At 40.5% G+C, this 12,480-nt stretch overlaps 1 protein-coding gene across 3 annotated transcripts in view; it reads right to left on the bottom strand.

The window, feature by feature from the left end:
• cacna1ha (calcium channel, voltage-dependent, T type, alpha 1H subunit a) overlaps nucleotides 1–1,704 on the bottom strand; it is a 61,660-nt gene extending 59,956 nt beyond the window's left edge. For all 3 annotated transcript variants that reach the window (XM_026165460.2, XM_026165461.2, XM_026165462.2), the window contains exons 1-2: nucleotides 1,598–1,704; nucleotides 832–965 (exon numbers count right to left, since the gene is read on the bottom strand). In XM_026165460.2, coding sequence (XP_026021245.2) covers nucleotides 832–965; nucleotides 1,598–1,690 — 227 coding nt within the window. In that variant the 5' untranslated portion in view covers nucleotides 1,691–1,704. The remainder of the gene's footprint in view (nucleotides 1–831; nucleotides 966–1,597) is intronic.
• Nucleotides 1,705–12,480: the final 10,776 nt, after the last annotated feature.

The following is a 12,480-nucleotide window of genomic DNA, read 5'->3' as shown; positions in this document are numbered from 1 at the left end:
CGCAGAGAGAGAGAGAGAGAGAGAGAGGTGGAGAAGGTTTTACTTCATAGACGTTATAAAAACGAAATGGTGACCACACACACATTTATGTCTACACAAAACAGCAACAACAAGAAAATGAAATGAAACACTAATAATCTAATAAAGGTTGTAATTGAAGCGACCCACATAATTACTGTGCATTTGCCATTTAATTGCATAAAGTCAGAAGCACTTTTTCTTCTGTATAGTCTGTGATACAGCATGCAAACATAATGAGTGTGACAACGAGCAGAAGGAAGGCTATAATGATGGTCCTAAACATGTTTACATTTTTCTCTGCAATTATGTGGAGAATGTGCCTCATAACAGACTGGCTAACGAATAATAGAGAAACATTGCTCCAACTGACAGACAAGCTGACAGAAACTTACATAGATATATATTTTATTGCATATGTTGAACATTATATTGCTTTCAGTATTTATTTCTGCATCCCTATTTCTTCCTACCCTTCATTAATGCGACATAAATCTTATGCATATGTAGGTGGAGCAAAACTAAAGTTTATTTAAATAGTTATTCAATGTAAAATAAGCACAAGGGAAGTGTGTGTCAAAGTCATGGGATCAGTCGCCATGGATTTCAAATTGGGCGTGGTGAACCACCGAATGACCTACAACTTGAATGTGTGAGGTGTAAAGAGCCCTATTTATATAGTATAGGAGGAAGAAATAAAGTGCTTTTTCTTTTTTCTTTTATTCTAAGCAGACTGTTAATATTTAAGCTGCTGGTGATAGAGATAATTGAGCAATTAGTGGAGATGAGCAAAAGGCACAGTGGGATACCAACCCTGCCATGACAATGACAAAGTCAAGCTGATTCCACTTGTCATCAAAGTAACACTTGGAGCCAAAAATTCCCAGGGCCACCATCTTGATAACCATTTCCACCGCAAAGAAAGCGAAGATGCAGTCATCCAACACCTGGTCGCAAAGGATAAAGTGACAAGAACACAGACAAAAATAAGCTTTGACAACAATAAAAAGAAGAGGAAGTGGAATCCTTGCAAAGTGAACGATCCTTTTTAAGTCTTCTTATCAAAACAGTCGCGTTCTGAACCAAGAAAAGTGGAAATGCTAGAGGAGGTTTTCTGACAAAGACTGCTTTTATCAGTTAGTTAGTTTTATCCCAGCAGGGAATAACTCGGGCGTACCATGTTTATGGTTGTGTCTCAATTAATTAGACATTTTACAGCAAAAAGAATGTCTCTCTTCGAATATAATGAGAAGATCTCAGTGTGTCAGGAATCAGCATCGCACTACAGTGAAAGCTTATAGAAATAAATGGGTGTGAAAAGAGGAAAATGAATAATTAACTTTTTTCATGAGTGTTTTTATGCATTGTGGTTGCATATGTGTAATAATTTAAAACACTAATTGAAGTAGCTTAGTTAAAATAAAAGTAAAAAATATGGTTCTTGTCTTTGTAGTGAATGGTGCTTCTGTTGAAAAAGCTCTTGAACATGTCAGTAAGTTAATCAACAACCAATCAGCTGCTGACATTACTGCATACTGTGTAGCAGGCCCAGCTGACAGTGTGGGAGTGCAGCACTTACCTGTAAGATGCGACACCACTCTGACTGGCAGGTAACGTCCTCACAGGGCCGATACATCCCCAGAGTCACACAGTTGAGCAGGATCACCAACATGGACACGTGCTCAAACCACGTGCAAGAGCAAGTTAAGGTCAAAACATATGTTGTGTGAATTCAAAAGCATGCAAAAACACAGACTGTATATAGTCAAAGCAACTTACTGTAAAGTGCCTAAAACCCGTATTATTGATAATGGCCATCACAGGGCAACATCTTTTTTTATGAAAAGTCCAATGGAATAGAAGCCTATGGGAAAATGACCATGCAGCTCTTTTAATCTATGACACAACTTAACACTTTCTTGATTAGTTTATGACCTAAATCGTAGGAGCCAAGTCGGCAGTTTTTCCTTAAGTCGGGGGGAAGCATACATCTATAGTGCTCTTGTCTATCATTACATGCTCAAGAAATAAGACAAACTTAAGAAAAGGAAAAAAACTGTGCAGCAGCTGTTGCAAAATTAGCTATGTTCCATAGGCTAAAGAGTTTGCAATTGCGAACGTTATATAAATGTAAGGTAGCTCATCGGTCCCCAACACCCGGGCCATGGACTGGTACTGGTCCGTGTCTCGTTTGGTACCGAGGCTTGGGTTTGAAATTGATGGTTTTCATGGTTTTTATCATTATTTTTGTTATTGTTTTTATCAGTAACTTGGTTTCCCTGGGTGTCTTCCTGTGTGTTATGAATAAATCGTCCTTATTTTGGTACTGGTGCTGGTTTTATTTTGTTGTATTTATCCGCGACACCTTAACGGCCTTTCAGTGAAAATATTGTCAGACATGAACCGGTCCGTGGTGCAAAAAGGGTAGGGACCGCCGATGTAGCTAACATAATGTAAGTAATGTAAGGTTATTAGGCTACTCAGCAATCATCATCATGCAATTCTACATGTACTGGTACTAATGATTAAATTTCTGGTATCGTAACATCGGTACACAAAACACAGATATACCTTTGTGGGTGTGATATAGTAGCATCTATTTCTCTATTTGTGAGTCTAAAGGTTTGCTATTTGAAAACCTTTGTCCTGCTTTGTCTCAGACATCAACTCTGACCTGATTTTACACTAATGAGTAATCTTTCCTTTTGCTGGTCCTATTCTTTTATCCTGTTTTGGTGGCGAGTGAGATTATCTATTTAGGACAAAGCAATACATTTTAAGTGGTCTGATGACTGTGGATTTTTTTGTCCTTGAATTTTTGTCTATGTGGTGTAGCATAAATTATTAACACATAATGCCATATTGAACTGCTATTCAAGAACAGACATAAAATGGAGTTTCTGTCTTTGATGTGCTTTGAGTGCATCAACACAGATGGCAATTAAAACTGGATCTGCATTTCTGGAAGGAAAAAAAAAGTTAAATCTGAAGGCGTCTGTCAAAATCGAATAATTTCTCTCATTCGGTTTTTCATTTTTATCCGATCACACAAAAAGCATGTGGAATATATATCAATTCACAACAAAGTAATAACCACTGTAAGAACAAACAGCAGTGAGCACATCCAATGAGCACTGACAACATGTGGAAGTATGATTTTCTTCATAAATCAAACGGTTTACAAAAACAAAAGCAAAGTCTTAAATGTATATACGAACACTACATCACAGTGGGGTTGTTCATTTTAGAAGATGTCTCATCATCTAAATGGGGAAAAAAAATTATACCCAATGGAGGAGATATTAAGCAAGAAAAAGGGAGAGAGGGAGAAAGACCGGGATGCAAAATACATTAAGGAGGAAAAATGACGTGAACGTGATTAGAAGGAAACCTAAATCAGAGGCCCTGATGCTGCTGTTTTTCTACTTTGGTTGGCTTTTACCCCAAACACACATCCCACACATTTTCTCAGGCACATTGTACACTCAGTGATCTGGTGTGCGCACTGAACTGCAGTGCAGAAGTATTCCCAAGGTGAAGTACTGTTCTAATTAGAGAAGGAGTTAAAGCGGAAAACAAATGGTGACTATTGTCTTCCACATTACTCACGGACAGTCTTATGAAGCGCACGCAAACGTAGGGATACAAATATTATATGCTAATGACATTATGCGTGTTTTCCACACACAAATGCACAAACACAGATACACTTGGGACTTAATGCTGTGATCGGAGGCCAGAAGACAGAAGTTTGTATCAGCAAACAAGTTTGACCTCAAATAGTTTTTTCTGTCCTGAGGTTGTTTGAGATGCAACTGCAGCCTATTACCACGATAGGAACATATCCTGGATTTAATTTGTGCTGGAACACAATTCGTTTAGGTTTTTTCACATTCTCATATGCTAATTTTGTGAGCATGTGCATGTTTTGGTCAAAAGAATTGAATTGCAAACATAGATCCTAGGGTTACCTTCACCCATTTTAGAGAAGCTAACAAAGGTACACACACCACTTCACAAATGTGCCACCATTTCAATTTGATTGAATTAAATGTCATTTATACAGCGTAATGCACTTTATATTGTAAGTTAAAGATCTTTTCCTTTTCCAAATATCTTCAAAAATGACAGCCCACCAATACAGAACTCTTAAGACTGTTACCCCTACTAACATTTTGTGATTTAAAGATTTAATAAATCTGCGGATAGTTTTTGTTTCAATTCAATTCAATTCAATTTCTTTATTGTCCCACAAGGGGAATTTAGTTTAGCAGCAGGAGGATAAGAACAAGCAGAACAATACTATAAAACAATAATAACAATAATAATGATAGAAAATTCAAGGACAATTATTTGCCATTTAGGAGACAAGACGCAGTAGGGATAAAAGAGTGGATGAAGTGGATGGTTCACACAATTAATAATAGAATGAGCCTTTCTAAGCACATTTCTATTGTAAATGGCCAAAAGTCCATCTTGCCAGCGCCCTGAAATTTTGCTAGCAGTTTTTACCAGAAGTCCCAACCGATTCTTATTCTTCACCGTCAGGTTACCAAACCAGGCAGCGATACAAAAAGACATCACAGATTCGATAAAACTTCTATAAAACAAGGACAACATCTCAGATGAGACATTAAAAGATCTCATTTTCCTTAAAAAGAACAGTCTTTGTTGAACTTTTTTAGTAGTGGCATCAGCATGAGATTCAAAACACAGTTTATGGTCAAGTACCACACCTAGATATTTATAACTCTCAACGATCCCAATATCGGCAGTTTTAATGATAGTGGGTGATGAGCTATAAGAGGACTTCCTAAAATCAATAATCATGTCTTTAGTTTTTGACACATTAAGTGAGAGGAAGGACTCATCACACCAATTCACAAAATCATCTACAACCTGTCCATGGCCTGACTCGTCGATTACTGTGTCATCAGCAAACTTCAGGATGTGTCTGTTTGTGAAATTGCTGCGACACTCATTTGTGTACAGAATGAACAGAAGGGGAGAGAGGCAGCAACCCTGTTTTAAGTCCCTACTTAGATAATATGTAATTCACGGCTTGATAGCAAGACATGATTGCGTCACTGAACTGTACCCAAGTCTGCTCAGATTAGCCGTTGTAGTTTGTAGTGCTCCAAACCCAGGAAGTTGCCGAATCCCCCTGTTGGTCAAACTATGCAACATCAACCCTCACAGAATGCCTGAAGGGTGTTTCTCCTTTCTCTTCTTTCTTTTATAAATTCTCATTTATTGGCCATTATACTGTAACTTCAAAACATATATATTAGCAAATAGCTAACTTCTGTATCAGTATACTTGTAATTTAAAAAAATGAGTCTTGTTTCTTTATCCATACATTTTCCTATTTACCTAAACACTTTCATATATGAATCTTACACATTTCAACAGGTGTGTACATGGTCACATGCACAGACAAGCAAAAAAAAAGTCAACAGAAGTGTGGTTTTCATGTTGTATTTTTAATTTCTCACCAAGATAAAATCCATTTTTCTCAAATGCATCCTCCATATTCATTATTTTGTGTTTTTCTTCCATTGATTTAGAAATATTCCCTGCAAGATGGTGAATAACTGCAGTGTATTTTGATTTACATTACAATTCCTGCATCCTATCAGTTTAAGAGGAATTTCCTTTAGACAACTAAGCTGTAGATGCAGTACATTATCAAAGAGGCAATTTCAATTATTTATGCCAATTACATGTGACATTTTTGGACAAGGAGCTAAAATATCCTACCAGCAAAAACATTACAATTAGCCATCTGTGGCACTGTTACGTGTATTCAATAGACTATGCTTTGCTTCTTCCAACACATCATCAAGATTATGCTGTTCCCACCAGGATTTCCTGAGCCTCAGATACCAATACTCACCTACGCTTAAACCTTACAAATGCGCAGTGAGCTCTGCCAAAATGCCCAGCATATTTATTCTCCCTAGTGACGGTGAGTACTCAGTATGAGGAAAGCTAAAAGACATGAGTCTGCTTAATTGTGCAGATCAATTAAAGCATAAATGGTAAAATGTTGTTTGTATTTACTTAAAACCAATGCTGTGCCTTTTCAGGGAGAGTGGAGCCAGTGTTTTTGCAGCAGGCATTTATTAAGTTAGTGTTCTGAAAATAGGACAACTATAAGGATACGCTCACTGAACATATGAGTGTAGGATTGCGCAGGCACAAATGTAGCTTAGCAGAACTGGCACATAATAGATTACAGCTGTCTCTAGAACCTCTAACCTAAACAACCTGAGCAAGTTACTCATGATCTGTCACCAGAAACCACAAGACAACAAAATAAATTGGATTAAATGAAAACATTTGCTGTTGTCCTTGTGAAACCAGGTGGAGTTTTATAAAATCACAGGGATAATGTTGGTAAAAGTTAGACCTCAAAGGTGCTCAAAGGTGTGCTTGAGGGTTAGCACTAGGTTATGTGGTTAAAGACTTATCCAGCTTATTCTGACTGGAAATATAATTATTGTCAATTTCTAATCTAGATGGCAACAAATTTGCTACTTTTGCCAATTTATCACAGTCAATTGCCATATTATCACAAACAAATTGGATGTCATTGCGAACTTGACCCCATTAAATTGCAAAGTGAAAGCAGTCTGACTGTCTTAATGGCATTTTATATTGCCATTATGATGTGGCTGCAGACCTGGTCCTTGTCTTCAAAGTCGTTTTAAACACCAACTATATTATTGGCCATATGTGGAGTCACTTGGGTTGTCCTCAGTCTCCAAACACTGTTTTCCCTACTATAGCATCCATGCAGGAGTGCAGGTAGTGCAAGGATTAAAGATTAAGAAATATTTTAATGCATTTAATAGCTGCACCAGCATTTTGGTTTCCAATGATTTGATTACATTTATAAGAGGCATTACACATAGAAAAACACAGAGAAACTGCACTGCTTTATTTCTAGAAAACATGGTTTCTGCCAGCGCATTGAGCTCTTGTTCCCATGGTATGCAACTGCTAGATATTCTAGCTAACGGAAACAATACAATTGTGGGAGTCTGAAAGAATGCAAACCCTGCAGCAGCTTATTCTCTGAAGATTTTTTTTTAAATGAGAAGGAGTCCAAAGTATCTAAAAAAGAGGGGAATACTCACAGGCGGTGGTGTTATAGCTTTGTGTTGTGCACCCGATCTACAAATGTACTGGAATCTTATTTAGCAATTACATCAGTGTAAAACAGTGTTAAACAAGTGGCTCCCTTGGGGGAGTAGTAATAAAAAAAAATGTTAATAGCATGCTGTTGCAGGTATCGCTACAAACCAAAAAAACATCTTCAATCACACTGGAAAATGCCTTGGGTCAGTCTGTTGCAATGCACAGTTTAAACACACACACACTAAGTCAAGCAGTGTAAGGTCGATCCTTCCTTGACAGATGAAAGATTCAGTAATCTGCAGCTGAATTAAAAGGAAAGATTTGAATATTCAGAAAAGCTCTCTCTCCTTCTGCTTCTTTCTCGCGCTCTCTCTCCCATGTTCTCCTCTGTTCCTCCTTGTGCTCTGCTTTCTCTAATTCCTCTTTAATTTCCACAGTCAACACCTCCAGAGTCCCCTTCTGTCTTATCCCCCCAACCCATCCACCACAAACACACACGCGCACACATATGCAGGCACAGACACACACAAGGACTAATGTGCAAGCCTTTAAAGCTAAGCCAGGCTCTTGCCGCAAAGCAGAGTAGGGATAGACAGTGAACTGCAGTAAACAGAAAACAGCAAACTTACCGGTGGTTTTAAAATTTTGTTTGACTTTCTCTTCTAAGACACACACACGCACAAAAACATGATACGCACACATAGAGAAGCACACACATTCTTAAATGTAAAAGCTGTATGGTGCAACGGGCAAGGTTAAATTCTGTGTTCAGTAGTTACAATCCAGGCCAAGCACACAGCGCTCTTGGTCTCACTTGTTAAGGTCAATTCACGCTGTGGCACTTTGGGCAAATCACATTAGGGCTATGTCGTGTCACACTGTACATGGAGGACTGGGTTTAATCATAAGTCTGCGACTGAGAACTAGTTTATTGTAGTATGGCACCTGTTTCTATTACCTATAACAGGGGAAAATGACCCACACTCACCCACTTTGGGTGAAGGTCGATATTATAATACTTTATTCCACACATCTTCCTCATACTGGGTTGGACCTCCTTTTTCTTTCTTCATGGCACAGATTCAACAAGCTGCTGGAAACTTGCACAGAGTCTGTCCCATATTGACATGATAGTTTACACAATTGCTGCAGCTTTCCATGATTGCCACATCCCAAAGGTGCTGTATTGGATTGAGATCTGGTGACTGTGGAGGCCTTTGAGTACAATGAACCCATTGTCATGGTCGAGAAACCAGTTCGAGATGATTTGAGCTTGGTGACGTGGTGTATTATTGAAGCAGCCAACAGATGATCGCTACACTGTGGTCAAAGGAATAGACATGAGCAGCAACAACACTGAGGGAAGCTGTGGTGTTTAAATAAGGCCAAAATATGCCATTTTGCCAACGCTACCATCAACTGCCTGACGTTTGACACAAGGCTGGATGGATCAATGCTTTTATGGGTTGTTTTTTTTTTTTGCCAAACTGGGACACTGCCACCTGAATGTTGATTGAGACTCATCAGACCAGGCCACATTTTTCCAATCTTGGTTATTTGAGTTACTGTTGCCTTCCTATCAGCTCAAGGCAATCTGACCTCTGACACCAACAAGGCATTTTCACCCAGAGAACTACTGCTTACTGGTTTTCTTTTTCTCTCTTTCTGAACATTCACTGTAAACCCTAGAGATGGTTCCGTGGGAAAATCCCAGTCGATCAGCAATTTCTGAAATACTCAGCACCCCATCTGCCACCAGCAACCATGCCACGATCAAAGTCACTTAAATCACTTCTCTTCCCCCTTCTGCTTAATTTGGACATCATTCTTTACGAGCGTAAATGCACTGAGTTGTTCCCATGTGTTTGGCTGATTAGATATTTGCATTAACGAACAGTTGAATGAAGTTGTCCGTTAAACCATGGTTAAACACAAGATTAATCTCAAAACTTATTTCTCTCAAATAAAGGTGCAGGACCTTAGAAGAAACATCGTAGAGATCCAAAAATCAAGAAAAGCAACCAAAGCATCTCTAATAACAATGATGTTAAAAAAAATCCCAGGTGTGACAGCAAAACACCTAAAGAAATCTCAACAGGTTTTTAAAATAGAGTCTCTTGTCCACCATTAGAAAAGCAATGAATACGATTGGTGCTAATTAATAAGGCTTTACAGGTGAAATCAATAATAAAACACACAATGGGGCCTTAAACTGTGTTTGCTTTTTATTTTTCTCAGTTTTTCTCATGTCATTGAAAATTTATCCTACAACAGTGCAGGAGTATTAACCTCGACCCACTGCTGGAAATAAGGTTAACTCTATATGAGTTTTTTTCTAAATCCAGCCTCCTCTTGAAAAAACTTTTATTGCTTTCTTCCTTTTTCCCGATCGTTGATTCTCACCAGTTCTCCACCTCAGCTGCCGCCTTTATGTCTCTACTCTCTATTATCCACCCTCAAGCATAACCACATTACTTGGTGGGCACCATATAATGGATTGTACGTCTACTTGAGCCATTAAAGCTCTTCCTAAATGGCAAGACAGAATTCATATACTATATTCTTAAAAACCAAAATGAATGTCAAACTAAAGCTGTGTACATTTTGTAAAGGAGTTTTAGACAAATAAGAACGTAAGTATTAGAGATGGGAAACACCAGACACCCCACGATATGATACTAACACAATACTTCACACACAATATGATATTATTGCGATTTGTAACAGTTTCCGATATACTGACTGATTCAGTAACTGCAAATTATTATCTGTTATCTTTTTTATCCAATAAGATAAATGTATCGCACTTAATTTTTGTTACAAAATGATACCAACACTGTTTCTTATGCCATAAATGTTGCACAAGACAGAGTAAGTTTGCAACCAGTCTGCTATCAGTCTGCAATTGAATGGGGTGAAGCTGGCAATTATATGCAATCTGTTTCTGATAATGCAGAATATAACTATCATAAACCATTGAAAATATTTGTTGTTGTCTACATAGATAGAAATTCACATTTAGTAGAAATTGACATTAACTATTACAGTGCATTTGGACTTAGCAAACATCAAGTTCTATAGGAATATAACCAGAATACAACCAAAGACTCATTCAGACTGATGGCAACATGTTGGCAATCTGTCTGCATTTATAGATTAGACAGCAATTGGAAACCTTTGACAATCTCTCTGAGAGTGACTGCAGTTGGTCCAAATCAGACTGCAACTGTTTGCAGAAAGGTTGCCTCTGCCAGGCGGTCTGTCCAATCGCCTTCCAATCAAAAGTGGTCATGAATAGTTGTGGAACACCCTCAAGGTCTGAACAACTATTTAGTCACCACAAGTTGCAGCTGGTGACAGAATGTAAAAATAACCCCACAATCATCAGGCAGGCACTCATTTATTTTTGTAAATGTAAGGGGAAAAAAATTAGGAGATACATTTGTTTTTGTTTTTGATTTTTTTTTGTTGTTAAACCAATTTACTGTAAGTTTATTTCATTTAACTTTTGGTGCATGAGATGAGCCCTCTTGTTTGTAGTATTCCCCAAGTATTTTTAGAAAATATCAATATTTCTTGCGGCTTGAATACACAAGGCCGCAGGTCGATGATCGATTTTGTAATCGTATCACCAGACCTGCGACCATATGTTCTGGAATCTCGGGTAAAGAGAGGGGCTGAGCTGTCAACTGATCACCACCTGGTGGTGAGTTGGATCAGGTGGCGGGGGAGGACGCTGGACAGACCTGGTGCACCTAAACGCGTAGTGAGGGTGTGCTGGGAACGCCTAGCAGAAGCCCCGGTTTGCGAGATCTTCAACAGCATTCCAAGGGAGACTGGGGACATTGAGTCCGAATGGACCATGTTCAGCATCTCCATTGCCGAAGCTGCTGCATTGAGCTGTGGCCGGAAGGTGGTTGGTGCCTGTTGTGGTGGTAATCCCTGAACCAAATGGTGGACACCAGAGGTGAAGGGAGCCACCAGGCTGAAGAAGGAGTCCTATCGGGCTTGGTTAGCCTGTGGGACTTCGGAGGCAGCTGACAGGTACCGACAGGCCAAGCAGAATGCGGCTCGGGCAGTGGCTGAAGCAAAAACTCGGGTCTGGGAGGAGTTCGGAGAGGCCATGGAAAAAGACTTTCAGACTGCCCCGAAGAGATTCTGGCAAACCGTCAGGCGTCTCAGGAGGGGAAAGCGGTGCTCTACCTGCACTGTGTATAGTGCTGGCGGAGCGCTGCTGACTTCAACTGAGAAAATTGTCGGACGGTGGAGGGAATACTTTGAGGACCTCCTTAATCCCACTGACACGTCTTCTGAGGAGGAAGCAAAGTCTGGGGATGACCCGCCAATTTCCAGGGGCGAGGTCACTGAGACAGTTACACAACTCCTTGGTGGCAGGGCCCCTGGTGTGGATGAGGTCCGCCCTGAGTTCCTGAAGGCTCTGGATGTTGTAAGGCTGTCCTGGTTGACACGCCTCTACAATGTTGCGTGGAGATCAGGGGCCCCTGGACTGGCAGACCGGGGTGTTGGTCCCCATCTTTAAGAATGGGGACCGGAGGGTGTGTTCCAACTACAGGGGGATCACACTCCTCAGCCTCCCCGGGAAAGTCTATGCCAGGGTGCTGGAAAGGAGAGTTTGTCCGCAAGTCGAACCTCAGATACAGGAGGAACAATGCGGTTTTCGTCCTGGTCGCGGAACACTGGACCAGCTCTTTATCCTCTCCAGGATATTTGAGGGTGCATGGGAGTTTGCCCAACCAGTCTACATGTGTTTTGTGGACTTGGAGAAGGCATTCGACCGTGTCCCTCAGGGTGTCCTGTGGGAGGTGCTGCAGGAGTATGGGGTGTCTGGCCCATTGCTACGGACCATTCGAGCCCTGTACAACCGTTGCAAGAGCTTGGTTCGCATTGCCGGCAATAAGTCGGACTCGTTCCCGGTGGGTGATGGGCTCCGCCAGGGCTGCCCTTTGTCACTGATTCTGTTCACAATTTTTATGGACATAATTTCTAGGCGCAGCCAAGTGGCGGAGGGCTTTCACTTCAGTGGCCTCAGAATCTCATCTCTGCTCTTTGCAGATGATGTGGTTCTGTTGGCTTCATCGGGTGGGGGCCTCCAGCTCACACTGGAACGGTTCGCAGCCGAGTGTGAAGCAGCGGGAATGAGGATCAGCACCTCCAAATCTGAGGCCGGAAAAGGGTGGAGTGCCCACTCCGGGTCGGGGATGAGTTCCTGCCCCAAGTGGAAGAGTTCAAGTATCTCGGGGTCTTGTTCGCGAGTGATGGGAGAAGGGAGCCCGAGAGCGACAGACGGATTGGCTGTAG

The sequence above is a fragment of the Astatotilapia calliptera genome, chromosome 4 (genome assembly GCF_964374335.1).
Source record: "Astatotilapia calliptera chromosome 4, fAstCal68.1, whole genome shotgun sequence".
Classification (NCBI taxonomy): domain Eukaryota; kingdom Metazoa; phylum Chordata; class Actinopteri; order Cichliformes; family Cichlidae; genus Astatotilapia; species Astatotilapia calliptera.
This window is presented reverse-complemented; position numbering and strand designations above follow the sequence as displayed.